At 41.2% G+C, this 19,085-nt stretch overlaps 2 protein-coding genes across 8 annotated transcripts in view; one reads left to right on the top strand and one right to left on the bottom strand.

The window, feature by feature from the left end:
- ARHGAP10 (Rho GTPase activating protein 10) overlaps positions 1-15,451 on the bottom strand; it is a 150,031-nt gene extending 134,580 nt beyond the window's left edge. Inside the window, exon 1 of one of the 2 annotated variants that reach the window (XM_068942254.1) lies at positions 15,055-15,451. In XM_068942254.1, coding sequence (XP_068798355.1) covers positions 15,055-15,208 — 154 coding nt within the window. In that variant the 5' untranslated portion in view covers positions 15,209-15,451. The remainder of the gene's footprint in view (positions 1-15,054) is intronic. The other variant, XM_068942253.1, reaches the window with a different exon arrangement.
- A 49-nt stretch (positions 15,452-15,500) lies between these two features.
- Positions 15,501-19,085, top strand: part of PRMT9 (protein arginine methyltransferase 9) — a 28,293-nt gene continuing 24,708 nt past the window's right edge. The window contains exons 1-3 of one of the 6 annotated variants that reach the window (XM_068942235.1): positions 15,501-15,952; positions 17,015-17,195; positions 17,781-17,891. The gene's annotated coding sequence lies outside the window, so the exon portion shown is untranslated. The remainder of the gene's footprint in view (positions 15,953-17,014; positions 17,196-17,780; positions 17,892-19,085) is intronic. The other 5 variants (XM_068942234.1, XM_068942242.1, XM_068942236.1 and 2 more) reach the window with 5 other exon arrangements.

The raw sequence follows: 19,085 nt of genomic DNA, 5'->3' as shown, positions 1-19,085 counted from the left end.
TACTCACTGCTGGGTTCAACAAACAATGGGTGATGGGCTGGGTTTGCCAAACAATGAGTGATGTTAGCACTGCTAGGGAAAGCCTCCTTCTTTGGCTTGTATCTGCTAAAGGCTGTAGTCACCAAATTAGGACTAAAACTGGGTCCAGAAGGAATAATTTACGGCTAAATTTAGGCCTCAGCAGTAACCACCTGCTAGGACAGAGACTGAGTTGGTAGGGTCACTGAGTTAGGGCAAAAAGAAAAGCGAGCCAAAAGTGGCAGTGAATTTGAAAGCACACAGCTGGCTACATCTGCATCTCTGACAGATGAAGGCAAGTAGGAGCATGGAGGCAGGCTTAATTCAGGGGAACACAGCCAGTGCCAGCAACAGTATTAGCAACAGCACATGTACAGGGTGTGACAGCAGCCTATGGCTGCGGCTGGCATGAACTGCTAGGCATGAAGGAAAGTTTGGTTAAGCCCAAGCCCACGTGCTAAGACCAGCAGAGGGTCTGTAAATTATTGCCTGACTGTACATAGATCTGGAATTGACCACTAGGTTTAGGATACGTTTCAAGCCAGCAGAAGCCTACATATTACTGGGTCTGGCAGAGCCATCAAGGTAAGTACAATCTCAGGTTTTTCATTGGTATTCCAGAAAGTATAATGAATCAGCCCCTTGCTAGAACGTTTAACGTGCTTGTGGGCTAAAACCAGGCATTTAAAATCCAGCACACCTTCTTTTAACGTGCAAGCCCCTACTCCAAAACAATTCTGATTGTCGCTTAGAGAATTCAATTGGTAGAGGCATAATCTGAAATGATCATACAATTCACAATACAATGCCAGCTTCTGCAATTTATCTTACAAAAAGGGATATTCTAATGCACTAATAGCAAGGTTAAATGTCAGGGCCTCCTAATTACTAACTCCAACTCCAATAAAGACTTGATGTGCAATCCTGTCTAATCACTTCGTCTCTCACTTCAGCCATCTGTAAACAGAACTAGCAGCCAACCTTCCATGCAGGATGTTCAGAGACTAACATCTAAAAGGCTTTACGCGTTTCAGATTTTTTTTTTAAAGTGATATGCAGGTTAAAGGGTTTGTTTGTTTAAGATTAATCTCCTATTTATGCATTTTAGATGGTTAACAGTTTACATGGCAGAAGAAACAATGCTACAAACAGAACGCTGCAAAACCATTATCAAGGATTTACACTGGGTTGGGATAGGGCTGATCTCAAGTAAGCTATCTTACCTCTAATTCTTCTTATGATACTTCCTGCTCATAGCTCCTTCCAACTAATTTTTTTAGTGGTAAACCTAAATAAGGTTTAACTACAAATCAAAGCTATCCCACAGCAAACCATTCATTGCACTATTATAGGTCAAATTAGGAATTCAGGTAAAAGGGAAATTCCTTAATTATTTCACACTGTTAATAATACGCAGAAGGAATAGTCATTTCCAGACAGATATGCCACACTTTCCTTCGGCACCACAGAGGGTGCATATATAAAAGCAACAACTCTCAATACTCCCCATCACATTCCATATCCATTAAGAATGATAATTATACTTCTTACTTTTGTAGCATAAAGAATCCCCAAAACTCTAAACCACCAATTTGCAAATGAGCAAAAATTAGTTAGGCTGTTTACTGACACTAAGGAATTCCCAACTCCCTATACTGCAAATACTGCAAAAGTGTTCCTGTGGGCTCTGATCCAAAAAGGAGCAATAGTCCATACGACATCAAAAGACAATTTGTGAAGTGACCGCCACAAAACAAAAGCAACAGGTTAAAGCAAAGAAAGAACATGAGGGAAAAAGGAAAACTGAACTGGCATTGGCAATATTGGAGATTTTGTGAGGGAGGGATGCAGCTAGGAGAGAAGGCAATTTACTTGGGGGGTGGGGTGGAGGAAAGGCACACGTCTATTGGTTTTGTCAGCAGAGATCCTCTCCTCTGTAACACAAGTGGCCTGTGGCAGTGCCATCAATGAATGGCGCTCCTTCTATTCTTGCTCTTTTGACAGTAAATTACTACTGAATAGGAAATAGCACTGGCAGGTGCATGGAAGCAAAAGAAAATTTATTAAAAAAACAAAAACACACTCTTCAAAAACCTATCAAGAGACCAGAGGTATATGCTTCAGAAAGCAAAACTGACTCAGCCTTTATTCCATCCTAGGAGCTGTAACTCAAACTCTCTTCGGGACCCTGGGTATATGTTTCATGCTAGCGTGTACTAAAATTCATGCTATTGTACCTTTCCAGCTATTACCTATTATCTAGACTAGCACATTCAAATATATTTGCTCTACAAATTTTCACAAAAGGCAAATAAAAACATGTAATTGGGTGAGCGAGGTAGCAATTTCTGACAGGCTATAGCAAGAATAATCTAAAAAGTCACTCTACTAAGACCTCTCACAAGGAAGAGCAATGGAAGAAAGAAAGGATGACAGACGCACAAGCCACTGAGCTACTCTCAACTATTTCCAAGCAAAATGCCTTCCTGGCTTCCCCAAGTGCCTCTGCTCATCACTTTGGGAATGCCATCCCGGCCCACCCATTTGAGTCCTCAGACTGAAACTCAGCAGCTGCTCATATCTCTCTCAGCTACTACACTAATAATAGCATCCAGGAAGCAATGCTCCAATAAGGATATTCAATAACGTTCTAATAACATGCGAGATCAGCTCCTAACCACTATTAAAATGTAGGAATTTTCTATATTTAAAAGAGGAATTGAAAGAGAAGGCCTCAAAAAAAGCTTCCATGATGCAGAATGGTTTCTTTACTCCAAAGGTAATTCTCTTTAGGCTTAAAGACTAATTCTCTTAAAAAGGATTTACTTTCAAATCTGAGACAGCAGAAGCATACAGCCCTTTTTGGTGTGCTCACAAGCTTTCAAGATCCTAAATGCAAGCAAACAAGTCATAGCTCTTGCAACAGGAACTGAACCCAGAAAGTTTATACAAAAGCTTTAGTTATATAAGGATTGAAATTAGAACAAATCCTGACAGAATTGTTTGGTTTTGCTTGATGCTTTTGGGGCATTACGGTTTGAGGTTTGCTTGTTTGTTTGTTTTACTATATAGCAGAAGGGGTTCTGCTTGTTTGTTTCTCTTATAAATTTCTTTAAAAACACTTTCAATTTCCATTTAAATAAATTCTACTGTGTACCAGGCAGAAGTTGGGGGGGAGGGGGCGTGTAGAGAGAGCTATCAGATTAATTGCTGATGTAGTCCAGTGCCTTGCTCCAGCAAAACAAGACTGTTACCCTTCTGGACTGACATTTTTAAATTCACTTTCAAATGCACTGACATTAATAATACAAACTTAATTCTCAATAAGGTATCAAGACTAGCTCTCTTGTAAACACAATCATTTTAAAATTTACAAATAAAAAGCATGATGAAGAACAAGACTTATAAATGAAGCAGATTTTGCCATAACTTTACAAATACAAAGTGGATTTAAATTTGCCCGTATAGCATTATAATAAAATTAGCATGCCCCAATTTTTCTTCATAAATTAATACTTCCTATAAAAAAAGTGAATGACTATATGCTGTAAACCTTAGAAAAGCTGAACTGCTGACCTGCATTTTCACTTGAATAATATGCATGGCAAGAACAGGACAGCTGCTTTCTGAGTTCATACTACTATACCCTCCACAATGAGATAGCTAAAACATTACTGTAGAAGACGACATCATATTCTCCTATCAGATTCTATTTTAAGCTAATTTACTTGAAGAGGATTAAAAAAAAATTTTTATAACTACCGCTCAATTCAAATACTGCCTACAGAACAAAGACTGGTGGGTGAGGTCTTACTTAAAGCACAAGGGGCGGATGCTCAACACTCTATGGCACTTTAATATTTGTGAAATACTTCATAAACAAGTCTCACCAAATTTCAAGCATGAGCTTAAACAGCATTGGAAAGAAAAGCGATAAAAAGATGAAGGGCTTGCCCAAGTTACTTATCTAAATCCAGCTTGCTTTTTCGTCCATATCATAACATTATCCAAATACAAGAAAAGCCAGAACAGTTTGGACCTTTAAGGGAAGCAGCTTGATCATTTCATTCATTTAATTCACTTGTTTGCCACCTAGCATCAAGTTGGCACTATGAAAATACAAAGTTATATTACTATATGCTCTTTTTTCGTATTATATTGTGAAAGAGTCAAATCAGTTGCAAGAGGAATAAATAGTGATCTATATAGGCAAGATGTGGAGAGGAAACATAGCCTATATTGTGCTTGCCTCCAGATAAAAATCGAGTTGCATGAAAGATGGAAAGTTCACCCCTTAATTTAATTTATATTGTAGACATAACAAAAGGTTTCCACTACTGAAAGAGCCTCAGGACTGGCAACGATATTTAGTAGTGATTTAAAAAAAAAAACAAAAACCCTATATATGATACAATTATCCTGAACCAAAATATAAAGTATTTTTTGACATAGAAAAGGAAGAGAAATTCATACTTAAGTCACATTCCAACTACTGACATGTAAAAGTGGTTACTGGAGACAAGAAAGAAGATAAAATTTCCAGAAAAGTAAAATACAAAGTATCACTTCTGACTAGTCTCAAAACTCAAAACTACATTTTCAAACTAATGTTTGCAACTAGGACAGTAGCCTAAAGGAGTTCTACTTCTTAAATATAGATATTAAGAACTCATTTGCTGCTAGATTGGTCATCATGAGAACCAGGCCAGAAACAACCCCTCTCATGAGTCTTCCAAGCTGTCAGCCTTCAGCTTTAACCTCCCTGGGGCACGGGCATTTCCAGTGGTCATTCCCTCAAAGCAGGTCACACTCCTTGAGCACAACCTAGAAATACAGCCACCATTTCCCAAGTGGTTGTGCTCTGCAGGGGATGGATGAGCCTTTGCAAGTCAGAGAAGACATTTCAGCTTATCTGAAACTGTGGCCTCCCGGCTTATTTAGGCCCCAGTCTCCTTCGGTTTTACTCTAGGCCCTCAGCAAAGTTCATCTGAACAGAGGGCCACAATCCAATGCACAGGACTCAAGGGAGTAACACATATGTTTTCTTAGTTCATTACATTGCACAGAAACTTGAGCTGAATTTCTGAGCTTAGCCTCAATCCTCCAGAAAACATAGCTAAAGACTGCTGTAACAGGAAAGAAACAGGTGCCAAAAAGAAATTTATATAGCTGATTAGCTAGGTCTCTTCCCCTTAAGGAGGAGAGGCACCCTGCCCAGGTGCCTCTCTATAGAGTCTCAGCTACTGCTGGTAGATACACACATGCACGTTCAGTAAAAATTATTGGCCATGGGACAGAGGAGTGCTTGGGGATTCTTTTTAGCATGTACTACAGTTATCAGAAGTAAAAGAAATTACAAAGGATGCAATATGTCTACGTAGTTTTGTTTCTTTTGGCAAAAGCACTGGGTTTGCTGGAATACCAAAAGAGTCAGTCAGAGGCAAAACAGGAATTTAAAACAGTACGTTTTAAAACGACTGAAACTATACCCGAGAAAAGATGTGAGATATACAATAAAAGTGCAGTAACATTACCATAGAGCAAGAATGTTTTATGAGCAGAAAAATTATCCTGGAAGAAAGCCAGATTCAGTCCAGAAAAGCATCCAGACATGCTGAACTGGCAAAGCTAGAGAAGCAATTATTCAGCTTATAACTGCATTTGTCAATTGGACCCACTTTTTTTCTACATAGAGAGCGTTTAACCTGACATTTTAACGTGAAAAAAGGACTACCAATGAAATTGGACTGTTTTGTTTTCAAAGGCCTGATGTGTTTCAAAGGCTGACACTGCACAGTGTTCACACAGTCTGTTTCAGAAGTTACAAACTCAGCCTCATGACAGACTTCTAAGAACAGTGACCCACTGCCAAAATGGTATTTTGAAAAGTTTCTCTCAAGTCCTTAGTGACCTGGCATCATGCTCCCTGCACCTGTTTGCAAGCTGGTGTTTTTCTTTTCTAAAGAAGCCTTTTCTAAGAAACCACATTTTCATTTTAATCTGCTACAAGTCTCCATACCTACTTTTAAAATACTTTTTTGTTCTATCATACCTACATTCAATTATTAGCTACATTCTAAAGTATACACCTCATTTTTGATGACTAACAAAACTACAGGTTAAGACAAACAAAAGTAAAGCCCTCTACCTCTGCTTAGAGAGATAAGAACTTGGACAGAGCCCAACTTTTGAGATTCAAAATTACAGTCTAATTCTCTAAGGCTGAAATGCTACAAGTTCAACACAAACTTCTTCACCATTAATTCATTCCTCAATTCACCTATATACATCAGCCTAAAGGAGAAAACAGGCACATTTTAAAACTAAAAAACACTTAGCAGCAGCAACAGAGTGATTGAGGATGTTCTCCTGGGCACCATAGGCACTAAATCTCCAGGCCCACCTCTGAGACACAGTCCCACTCAGTTTTTGTCCCAGATGCTCAATTTTCCTTGTCAAGTTAAACAAAATATTTTTTCCTTCAAGGACGCAACGTCCCATACAGCCAGCAGCATATAAAAAAGGCTAGAGAGAACCAGAGGAAACCCTAACAGGACGTTTTGTAGGGTTAGGTTCTACTTTAAAAAAAAAAAAAAAAGAAGAAAAAGAAAAGAATTGCTGGGGGGGGGGGGCTGGGGGGGGGGGGAAATTGATCTAGTGAGAGAGTCAAAGGCTTCTCTCAGACCTGCCTAATCAGCTTATAACTCCCACCTGACCAGTCCTCTAAACTAAATAGGTGACAACCAGCAACAGCAGCACATTTCTTCAAAGGTGTGGGCAGTAGTAAAACCACTCCACTTCAGTAAGATTATGATTTTCCACCTCTCTTTAAATTATTTTTTCTTCCTACTGCTCCTTTCCCACAGAGGAAAACTGTTTATAAGAACTTCTGATTTGCTGTTGGCCTGCTGTAGTTACACAGCTTCTGAAGGCCTGAATTTTTTCTATTTTTATCCTGAAAGATGAGGAAACACACAGAAAAGGAAAGAGCAAGAAGAGGAAATAAAAACAGAGAGAACAGAATAAATGAAAGGTACTCATACAAGAACAGGTACCTCAGTCAGTGTGTGCAAGTAGATATGGAAAAAGTAAAACATAACATTCAGTTTCTTTGTCAGAAACTCCTGAAAATGTTTGTTTAGAGAAAGAATTCGAGAACAGCACAAATCCAGTCACAGCTTTCCCTTAAAGTATCTCAGTTCCAGTATCTTCTTTCCCACCAAGATACCTAAACATGCATTTTGGATACCAGGTATACATCCGCATCCCAGGCATACAACACAGGACATTTTTAATTGCACCCCCTGTAGCTGCCTTCTCTTCCAAAGCTACATCCATAGGGTACAACCTCCACAGGAGCTGGTGGGAGTGAACATGTGTGCCTCTCTCAATTCCTTCACTGCAAAATCCGATGGCTTAGTTTAAACAGCCAAAGAAGATGGGTTTGACTTAGCCACAAGACAGATTTTGGGTGCTGATTAAAACTGTCAACTATCATGGGTGGCAGCAACCACCAGTAGAGAGGTAAGACAAACGCTTTGAACGGTAGTTTCTTAAACCGTTCTCCCAATACGTGCCCAAACTCATCTAAGCATATATTTTACACTCACCAGTCACTCCAGAAAAGTATCCAACCGCTCATAGTATCCTAATCCCCCACCACAAAAATATAAAGACATTTAAAAGACGGTCAAAGCACAGTGTGTCAAAACATCTCTATAACAATTGTCATAGTTCAGTCAGTCTGGTTTGGAAATTCAGAAAAGCAGCATTATAAAGTATCTCTAAACTTTAGACTCAAAAGGAAACCCCATCAAGCATAAGTCATAAAAAATTCCCTTGAAAAGCCACAACCTAGCCTATCAAAACATTAAGCATATTTGCCAACATTCACATGCTGTTGCCTTCATCTCTCTCTTACAGTCAAGCCTCTATTCTTTAAATCATTTTAAGTGTTGCAGTAGTGATTGAAGTTGGCATCATAAAGCAAAAAAGCAAAAAGTCTGAGTGAACTATATATATTAATTATGTAATATTAAAAAACAGCCGGGGGTTTGGGGGAGAAGTACTGGGATGCAGCTCCAACTGCCATTCCAAAACATGTTTCCAGCCATTCCCCTCTGAAGTGATAGCACAGCATCTAGCCTGGACACTATCCATTTTACTGTAGATCAAAAGAAAAGAATAAAACACTCCAGGAAGATCCTTTCCCCTCTCTGACCCCATATAAAAAAAATCACTACATCTCATAAAGAAGTTCTGCCTCACTAAGGTCTGTGAAGCCCTGTTGATTTTAGACAGACTTCAGAACTGCTTTCAGTGTCATGAGCTCTGCTTATTAAAGTTTGCAGCATATTTGCCACACGCAGTTAACAAACATGCTAATTTTAGGAGTGGAATACTCCTGCAGCCATAGCAGTGGATCTGTTTTTCTTTATTCAGTTGCAAGCAGGTTTTCACTCTACAGACTGTAGGACAGATGCACCCTTTTTTAAACCCCTTAAGATGCACTCAGAGTCTATCAAATTCAATATTACATTTCCAGAGCTTGTCATTAAAAAAGACAAAAAAACAAGGAATAAAGCTTCCAACACAATCTATCAGACAACTTCTCTAAAAATTACAAACAACTTATTTCCAATGTTTTTTATTCAGAAGACTAACAATGACACTAAGTGCCAGTGTCTTCTTTAATGACTATTTACATAGTTGATCTAAAGCTGAAAATTGACATAGTTCCATAAAACAATCAAAAGACAGAATCATCAAGAACCATCTGACACATCTACCGCTGTGAAAATTCATGTAATAGAAAATATTTTATGAAATCACATGTTTTAGTTCATTAGCACAGTGCTCTTCCAGAAAAAAAAAAAAAAAAGCCAATAACAGTGGAACATCTACAGGACAAAGAAGGTAATGGAGCTAGTTAGTAATCCAAGCTAAAAAGACATGATTCAAGATGACAAACTGGTATCCTCCACAGAATGAGCCTGACACTTTTTATAGCTACTGACACAGCAAGGAATGTCTTTCTTTGGGTGGAGCCAGATGTAACATTTCACAGGGTATTTCCTTAAAAGAAAACACTTCCCCGATCCTTATACAGAAGCAACTTTATCTACAAGCAGAAAAAAGTTAGTCACTGTCTTAACTAACTAGGCCCTAACAGGGATGATTAGCTTCACAGAAAGGGAAAACCAACACTCTATTATGTTATCATAAGTAGCCGTTTCTTACGGGCCCAAAACATCTATTTGCCTTAGTCTTCTAAAATGTCCATTATTGAGTTGAATTCCAAAAAAAAGCTTTATTTAAAAAAAGGAAATATTGCTCAGTAGCCTCTGCAGTACAAGATACAACACCGCTAGGGCCCAGCGAAACACAGAGTATTTTTCATCTCAAGGGAAATCTTTCATATTGTTCATTTAGAACATTTCTTTGCTTACTATTATTACACCTAAAGCATGCATTGTAACAGAAATAAAGCTCAGTTTTGAACTAAGAATTCAAAACTAAGGTGGCTCTCCAAAACACTAAATCCAAAGAGTTATTAAGTCCCAGCTCCCACCAAATTCAAGATGAATTAAGCAAAAACAGGGGACTAAGTAACCACTGTTGATTCAGGAACTTTGGCGCACAAGTTCCACAAAGGCCCTCTTGCAATATTCCAGATTGTCCCCTTTGTTTAGCTAGAATGACGTTAGTTTTTACTCAGTCCTTGGATTCTTTCTGCATCTTTAGTGAATATCCACTTCTGTTACAGAAGGTATTAGCAATTCTTAATTAACTGTTTTACCTTACTACTTTGATATGCACTGGCGTGCCAGCACAACAGCATTTTTATATGAGGTATGAGAAAATTTCCAAGACTTTGAGAGCTGGCACACATTATATATTCAGCTACACGGCTTCATAAACGCAGATTATGCTAAAGAAAGCCTTACAAAACGGACATTTAGTGCTTGAGCAAAAAAAAACACTAGAGCTCAAGTGATCTGATTGCCTACTATGCGGAGTTATTATGAAAATTACAATAGTTTTTACAAATGACACCCATATTGGGTCAGACCAAAAGCCCACCTAGAGCAGAATCTGAGAGGTCAACTGATATAACACACAGAGAGCTGGCCAAGAAATGGGTGTTTGACCAACTCAGACATCAAACTAGGTTCTGGATTTGGATTAGCGCTTTTTTCAGCCAACTTCTTTAAAAGCAAGACACAGCCTTATCCTGCTGGGTCAGGGATGGGATTAGGAAGGGCTTTATTTTCATTGTCAACATGATTTCCAGCCTGATTATCTTCTTGATGGCAAACTTGTAAAAGAATAAAGACTAATAACTAAGAATATCTTGGTGGGAAGGAAAGAGAAATCACTATTTTTCCTCAGGCATACAAAACGCTCCCTAGAGGAAGCCAATGTTCTTCAGTAACAATTACCTGTAACTCTTTATATTCCAACAAACTGTTTCTACAGATCAAAGCAAGAATCAGATTTCTTTCTATTCTCTGTCTAGAAAAGTGCAAGGAATAGCTCTTCTGTAAAATATGGAAAAAAATAGCAATAAAAAAGTCACTAGCTGCCTTAGCACACTGCCTGCAGAGACAAGTTGCCAAGTAGTGAGGATATCTATTTTCCTCCTCCGTTGCAGCAAAAACAAAGGCCACCCAGCACCTTGCAGAACACAGTTCATAAACCAAAACTTCAGGGTACAGTAGGAATTACCCAGCCCTCAGCCAAGAGGGAGTGCAAAATACTAATGAGACAGATCCACCTCAGTGAAAACTGCATAATCAGGCTGCTGAATAGCAAGTTTCTCAGGGTGCAAGTGAAGGTGGCTGCTCTGGATTCCAGCACAAGTTTTCCTAATGATGAGAGTATTTGAATAACGTGGTGTTTATGTGGTAGTAGATACAGGAGATCCTGCCTTTACGAAAGTCTTCATGATGCATTTCAGCCAGGAGATGATCTGCAACTCCTTCTAAGAAGCAATATCCCCAGGCTGAGAGACAGTGCTCACGTGGGGCACCCTTCCCTATTAAACTTTGTTTAGACTTTCCCTGGATGGACGCGACATAAAGACCAGCCCTCGAAAGTCCTTAAGGAACTTCAGTTTTCTATTTTCCCATTTTCTCCCTTTTTCCTCTTCATAAGCCTGTTACAAAGTTGCTGCAAATGACCCAGCCTGAGTTCTGCTCTCATCTGAATCGAAATCCAAGAACGTGAGGCTCTGCTTTCAGGAATATGAAATAGCTGTGGGTACACACAAGTATCCTTTACAATCTCCCTATGAACTTACTCTCTTGCTGACTCTTCCTACTCCACCCTGAGGGTGGAATCCTCTGCCTCATAGAAAGTGGCAGCTCCTGATATATGTTCATGGCAAAGCCTTGCCTTAACAAACAAACAAAAAAAAAAAAAAAACCCAACCAAATCCCCTACTCCCCTCAAGTGACCACAAGTTGGATCAATACAGAGGGAAGAATAAGGGGGCAAATATATAGTATTATCCAGTATGTTCTCTAGCTTCCAATAATTTGCAGCTTAGGGATATCAAGAGCTCATAATCCAACTTCTCAAGTTCATGTTTTATTTCAGAATGAGGATCCACCTATCAGGCACCTTTAAATTCAGTTTCTTTCAACAGAATAACAACTAGCTCTACCCAAAAGTTATTTATAAACTATTTTGATCCTCAGTTGTTTAACTGGACTAGAATCCCTTGAGAAATATCATATTTCTATTTTAAAAGGGATATGTGTTTACTTTCTTGTATTAACTGATCATTAACAGTGGAAAAAAAAAACATATTTAACTGTACTAAGAAATGAAAGGAAGAATCATTTCACTGTTATGCCATCTATTGTTTATTCATTCTTACCAATATTTAGTTTGAACTAGACAACTCTGATTCAAACCATTACACAGGAAACGAGACAGCTTTGAGTCAGTCCTGCCTATCTTTCTATAAGATTCTTGAAACAATTGAGACTTAAAAGTGTGAAGAAACATGTGAAGTACGTCTCATGCTGGAGACTGGAAACTCAACAATTTTAAGAGCGCCAAAGATTTTTTTTTTTTAAGCAATATAGTCCTGTACCGAGAAAGTCAATTCTGCCGAGTTCTTGGAGGAAAATATACTCCCATACAATTCAGGAGACAAAGGGAAAGAAGCCAGAGAGGATCCACATCATGTTATTGGTTTGTCCTGTGAGACATCAAGTGCTATGATTACAGGGAGTGGTACTGGTATCTGCTTACCATCTCTCAAGATGTAACCCAGTGCAGGCAGCACTGGAGTCATTTATAGTGTTTGCTTAACAGGAAATGGGACCTACTAAATAACATTGGTTTTATTCACACCTAAAGAATCCTCGTGATACTTCTTGTAAGCCACTGCTTTACAAGTAAAATAAGAAGAGCATAATAGTGACCACAGTTAATAGAGGAAAATGTAGGCAGTCTGCGTGCAATCCATTCATTTCCTACAGATTGGAAAACAACATCAGGCCTACTACAGTTTATATAACACAGGCAATCAGAAGTTTATTATGCTCACATATTGATTAAAACAAATGTAATTTTTGCCATTTACCTGATTCTAGAAATAGAAATATTTTAGCTATTATCAAGATGACATTTTCTGTTCAAAAGACTAAACTAATTTTCCAAAACCTTACTCGTCTGTTGACTGAGTAAGACAGAATCATCTAAACTCTGGAGGTGCCCTGTTTCACTACCACATTCTCTAGGTTACGGCAGGCTAGTCTTTGTGCAGAAAACACAGTCTTGACAAGGAAGAACAGCTCTGTGTCTACACCACTTCTTGAGCCCAGTTTTCAGAACAAATATTCCTCCGCTTGGTTTCCTGGCAGCAATCAGAATCAGGTTCCTCTAAGAACTCAGATGTCGGTGCCTTCTTCTGAAAACGCAAGAAGAACCAGCATCCTGACTGCTGAGGTTTTAACATTATACTGCTCCTTGTGTTTTCTCTGGTTCAGTTTGTCCTCTAACCCTGTTGAAAAGCGGCACTGCTTCAGCAGCAGAGGAAGAGTACCCAGCTTGCTCTAACCGTCTCACACAGGGCGTCGTGAAAGGGAGAGAGAACTACATATACCCAAAATGGATAAGGAAGGACCTAACCTCTGTTTCCACTTCTCAAACACGTGGATGCACAGGTATTTGAAAGTAAGAGGCACAGCACCTAAACTCAAGCAGACAATTTCTGACTGGAATCTCAGAAGAAAAGGAATTGCCTAGATCTGTACATTGGACAGGATTTCAGATCGCCTCTCTTAAATATTTCCTATGAGCTAGCCCTAAGCATTTTACCAAGCACGCTCAGCCCAGGTGGCTCTGTGCTCAGGACATAAAGTGACTTGGCTCCCGCCCTATGCAGCTAAGTCTGCCATGCATCATGAACCAAGCCAAAGTTACTGGCAAAGGATTCTGTTGTGGACAGGAGGTGCACAAGAGTTACCATCCACCACCATCAGCTGCAGATTTTCAAATTAAAGTCTGTTCATGTAACTGTACACAAGAACCTGAGGGTTTTTGGTAGTTGCCAAAATATGCCATCTAGATGCTTGAGTAACAGAAGCAAGGTGGAATGATTTCCCTTTACCTTTCTTATTTAAGTTGAGGGGCACTTTTTTACTTTACACTCCAAATTAAGATGAATAGTGCTGACACTTCAAATCACAGATTTCAAATAATCTTCAAGAAACTCATGATTTGCAAAAATTGAAAATAAATGACCAATAAATAACAGTCACAAACAAGTGAAAACTGATACGACACTTTCTGTCTTTTTTACCCATGCAGATTGAACAGAGACCACAATAGGAAAGAATATTTGTTTATTTGCATAAAATGAGTTCTCTCTGTTTTGAAGAGTCTCGTCATTGCGAAACCATTAACTAAATCCCCATTAGTTTACCTTAAGGGCAGTATCTTCAAACCTGTGGTTCTCTGCCTTTAAAAAGTTTTCCACGATATCGAAGATGCAGTTTTGAGAACACAGTGCCAGGCTGCTGCACTAGTGATTTATTTGGGTAATTGGTAGAGTTAATCATCCTTGTAGACATGTAGGAGACTATGCTACTATATCTGAAGTTAAATGGAAGAAATTACAATACCACAATACTACGTTAAGAACATGCATTAGCACAGTCATTCAAGACAAAAACAAGACTTCCACAAAACCACAGCATAGCTGACCTTATACATACATATATTCGAGGAGTAAAATGCAAAATTAAAAGTTGTCATCCAATTTTAAGAGGCCAAAGACACAGAGCTGGCAACTAGAGTTGTCACTGCAGAAATAAGAGCTGTGTAATTCCCGAAGGCGCTTAAAATTTTTACAAAGGCGTATCTTCAGCAGCCTCTCCACAGGTTACAAACACATATACGCGTACGTCTTTATTTCAAGATACGCAGCTCACAGTTGCTCAGCTTGGAAAACACTAAACTTGAAATCGAGTCTTCTCAACAGATTTGTTACACGTGTAACATCATAGGCTCGCTTCGGGCTCTGTACCGGCAAACATATAAGCCAGGCCTCGGCCAAGAAATCGGGCAGATGCCACCGGCGTTACCAGAGGCTGAGCCACCCAGCACTGCTGCCAGCCCCAGGGCCGCTATCCCTTTCCCACGACGAAGGGCTGCAGGGACCCATCTCCCCGAAACGGTCGGCCGGGACGGGGCCCGAGGAGCGGGCACGCCGCAGAAACCCACCGACACCCTACTGCCCCCTCACACGCCCTCCAACAAAAGCAGGCGCCACTTGCTTCAAGGTGAAACCTGACGGCTGAGGAAAAGGGGCTACGACGGCCAAGGACCCCGGGCCGCGCCATGGGGACCCGCACGGCCCCAGCGGCGACGCGGGGTGGCCCCGGCCGGCTGGCACGGAGGGCGGCAGCCCCGGGCCCCGCTCGGCCGGCGGCGAGCGCCGCTGCAGGGAGCCGGCGGCCGGGGCGGCTGCACCTTTCCCCCCCCCCGCCGCCGCCACCACCGTCCCCGCACACTCACTTTTGGTGGCGGCGATCAAGTTCTTCCCATCCTTGAGCAACTCCTTGATAAACTTGTTGGTTTTGTCCAGCTCGGCCTCGTGGGCCCGCACCCGTTCCCTGAACCAGGGGCTGTCCAGGTAGCAGTCGCTGAACTCCAACGGCTGCAGCCCCATGGCTGTCGCGGCGCCCGGGCTCGGCTCCCCGCAAATCCCTCCCGGCTAAGCAGCACCGGCGGCGGCGACCTCCTCGGCAGGCAGCACGCAGCCGGCGTCCCCGAGGCCGGCAGCCCCGCGGAGGTGAGGCGGCAGCCGCGGCCACAAAGGCAGAGCGCGGGCAGAGGCGAGGCGAGGCGGCGCAAGGGACGCTGCCCGCTCCCGGCGGCCCCGCTGCCGCCCCCACCGGGCCACACCCGGCCGAGCGGGGAGCCCGCCGCGCCGCGGACCGCCTCCTTCCCTCCCTCCCCCGCTGCGGAGGGGAGCGAACGGGCGGGCGGGCCGGTGACGGCACGCCGTGAGGCGGCCGGCCGTTACACAAGGCTGGGCGCGGGCCTCCGTGCCGCGGCGGGTGAGGCGCGCGCCGCTCCCCCCCGCCCGCCTGCCCTCGACCGTTAACGGCCGCTTCGGCGCAGGCGGCGGCGGCGCGGGTCGCGCGGTCGGTGCCTCTTCCTGCGCCGGCCGGGACCGCTGCCCTCCACCGGGCCGAGCGGGACTTTGGCGGGGGGCAAGGATGGGGCCTCACAGCTGCTGCCGCCGCCGTCTGCGATAAAATGGAGACCCGAAGCGTCCTGGCAGGGCGCCCTCTCCTCCAGGCTCGCTAGGGGGAGGTCAGCACTCCCCTGCCCCGTGGCGGCAGGGAGGAAAGGCCAACGACTGCCCTTCACCGCTCCCTTCCCCGCCCCCTCCTCACGGGCCGTGCAGGTATGCATCGACTCCCTCAGCAGCTGACACGCACCCACAGAAACTTCCGGAAGCCGTTCTTGTTTGGAGAGGGTGTGAGGAGGCCTGCACAGCACCCCCGAGCAGGGGCCTGGCGCAGTTTAGGGGTGAGCACAGGCCTGAAGGCAGCTGAGCCAGAGGGCCTGGAGGGCATACGTGGCCTTAGAAATTCAGTAGCTTGCCGCGTTTTGCCACAGGTTTTCTGTGGTGTGTTCAGCAAAGCACAGCTGGAGCAGGAGATGAGGCTGCTGTTGCTTGAATTCCAATGGGCAGTTCACCAAACAGAAACATCACTGGGTTTTTGGAGAGCAGAGCAGGTCCTTAGTGGAAGGAAGTATGAAACTGCACACAAGCTGTTTCACCCCTAAATTGGTCATGGTTTCATTTTAACCATGACCTGCATGCTTTGTGATGCTCTGTCATTACAGAAGGCTGATGTTGCTCACCTGTGAGGTCTGTCCCTATCTTCTGCTCTCATATCTGGTAAAAAGTAACTTGGATAAAGAGTAAAGACTCACCTTTTTGCCTTCATTTAAAAAAACTAATACAGATGTAATTGTTAAGAACAAATACTATAGCAAGAGCAAGACCCAGAGAAGTCTGTTTAGCCCAGTGCTAAGTTTTTTTGAGACTGTTACAAAACATACAAAGAAAACAGAAAAGGATAATATTTGTACTTATTTATAAATCTCACTGTAACTTCATGATTTCAATGGTTTGTATTTAACAGGAGTGCAATTCATAGCAATTTGGTGGGACTTTTTTAGATAATTATGGGATATATATTTTGGTCATGAAGATATGGCCAACTTTCCTCTTTGTACGTCATTTAAATCTATTTCAGTTTCTGTCTTTTGGCAAAATTATTAGCTCCTGCTCATTTTGAAGTTTTGCTATTGATTTAAGCTTATTACTGTTGGGCGCGTGGTTAATCCTATTCTGGACTTGCTGGAGAAATAGCATAGAGACACTCTTTGTCTTTTAGGAAGTAACTTAAGTTTTGAAGACTCATACTAAGAATCCTATCTTTCATCTTTGTTTTAGGAGCAGCCCCTTAGATTTCTAGAAATGACTGAAATGAAGATAGCTAACAGCGTAACAGTCAACCTTTAGTATTTCTGTTTGACCCCAGGGTTCAGTCTTGCAAGCAGTTGTGTATGGAAGCAGTTTGGTGTTTCAGAAATCTCGTGCAAGATTACTCATGTTTGTGGAATCTGGGTGTCAGGTAAGACTCAGTCTTGCAAACTTATATGTTCTGAATACCTCATCCAAGAAGAGACTCTGCTTCAAAACCAAACCGAGGTTGTGTGTTAACAAAGCTCATAGTGGTCACTTAGCTCAAGTGAGTAAGCACAGAGTTTTGAAATGAAAGCAGAGATAATTTCCTCATTGTTCATGTAGATGAGGACATAATAAGATAATGCAATTAGAAAAAAAAAAAAAAAAAGCTTCACATGAGCACTCATGAGCAATCGTAGTTCCTGAAACTAATCTTAACTACAACTTGAACTTTTTAATGAGACAGATGCTGTTATCCAAAGTATAATTCTAAGCTTTTTCTTTTTTTGTATATTTTACATGCTAAAAGTCACTTTTTGGTATTTCTTCTCTCAATATCCTTGCTCCATCTTCCCGTAGTGGAAAACAGCTAGAAATACATAAACATGTATGTTAATGCTATTAATGCTAGTGAAGAGAAAACTTACATTAGAAAAAAAAATTAGACTTAAATGGAAATCACACATGTAAATACCTTTGTGGGGTTTGCGCCTCATTTTTAAAACATGTTTTAAACTCTTTCTTATTTCAGATGCTACAGGTTTTGAACGCCTAAACTAATTTGAGCATGATTTTCAGAAGAGCTAAATATCCACAGCAGTAATCATTTGGGGCCGTGAGTGCTCAGCATCTTTGAAAGGTGGTAAGGCTTGGAGAAAGAGAAGATGGACCCTCAGAATCAGTTGCTACTTAAAAACCCAAATGATTTGTTTGAAATCATAGCAGGCCAGGAGGTATTGGATGTTCAGACCCTGAACATCGGGCTTTTCAACTAAATGTCCCAATTCTGAGATCACGTTATCTGCTCTGATATTTATTTTCTGAAATTATTTAACTGAGAAGTCACTACGCTATCCAGAAACATATTTAAAAGAAATTTAAAAGTCCACCTTAAAAAAAAAAAAAGGCAAAAAAACCCTCCAAAACATAATTCTTATCTCTGTTTAGATTACTGGAACAGCATTTCAAGAGCAAATATGCTTTCCATGAGCAGTTTGGTTACTTTGTCCTATACTTGGCTTCAGGATTAAAACTAGATTAATATTTTTTGTTTGTTTATAGTTACTGTAATTTTCCTCTTCTACTGAACTGCATATATTGTGTGCAGTTGCTGGAGTTCAAATTTAAAGAAGACAAAAGTAATCTGAAAGTTTTGCTTAGCCCTAAGATTTTACTTGGCAAAAAACCATCAACTCTAGAAGTTAGATTTGTACTACTGTGGCAGCCCCGTTATAGGAAACTGGTCCACCTACCTGAATCGTGTGAAGTGAAAACATATTCTGTTATAGCTGCAGTTGGAAGAAGCAGCAGTAATCCAACATAAATATATACATGGCAAAGACAGTCAATCTTTCAAATAAAACTGAAGCTATACAAATTAGCATTTTTTTTCCCAAGGATAAAAATAGCTAACTTGTGTTTACTACACATAACAAAGCAGGGAGGCAAATTTACTACTGTGTTGATATTATACACTGTTTATCCAGTGTTGGTATCTAAACAGCACACTGGCGTCCTACCACCTACCGAAAAAGATTAAATATGTGTTTTCCTAAACCTCACCCACCAGTTCAAAATGTTGTCTAACCCCACAGTGACAGAATTGTGATACTTAAAGAAGAGAGAGAGATGGAAGACTGCAGAGAAATAACAGTTCTTTAATGGACATAAATTATATATCTAGTAAGAAATTGCTGAGTTGCACCTTCTTCGCTAACTAAGGCTAGAAGTGCCTTTATACCGGCAGTTTAGAAAATTCTCTCCTTCCCTTCCATTCCCTAATAAAGGTCATCAAATTTCACAGCCTTCTGTAGCTGCTTATCAAACTATGAAATAG

This window comes from Struthio camelus, chromosome 4, assembly GCF_040807025.1.
Source record: "Struthio camelus isolate bStrCam1 chromosome 4, bStrCam1.hap1, whole genome shotgun sequence".
Taxonomy (NCBI): domain Eukaryota; kingdom Metazoa; phylum Chordata; class Aves; order Struthioniformes; family Struthionidae; genus Struthio; species Struthio camelus.
The sequence above is the reverse complement of the archived record's forward strand: the minus strand, read 5'-3'. Positions and strand labels throughout refer to the sequence as shown.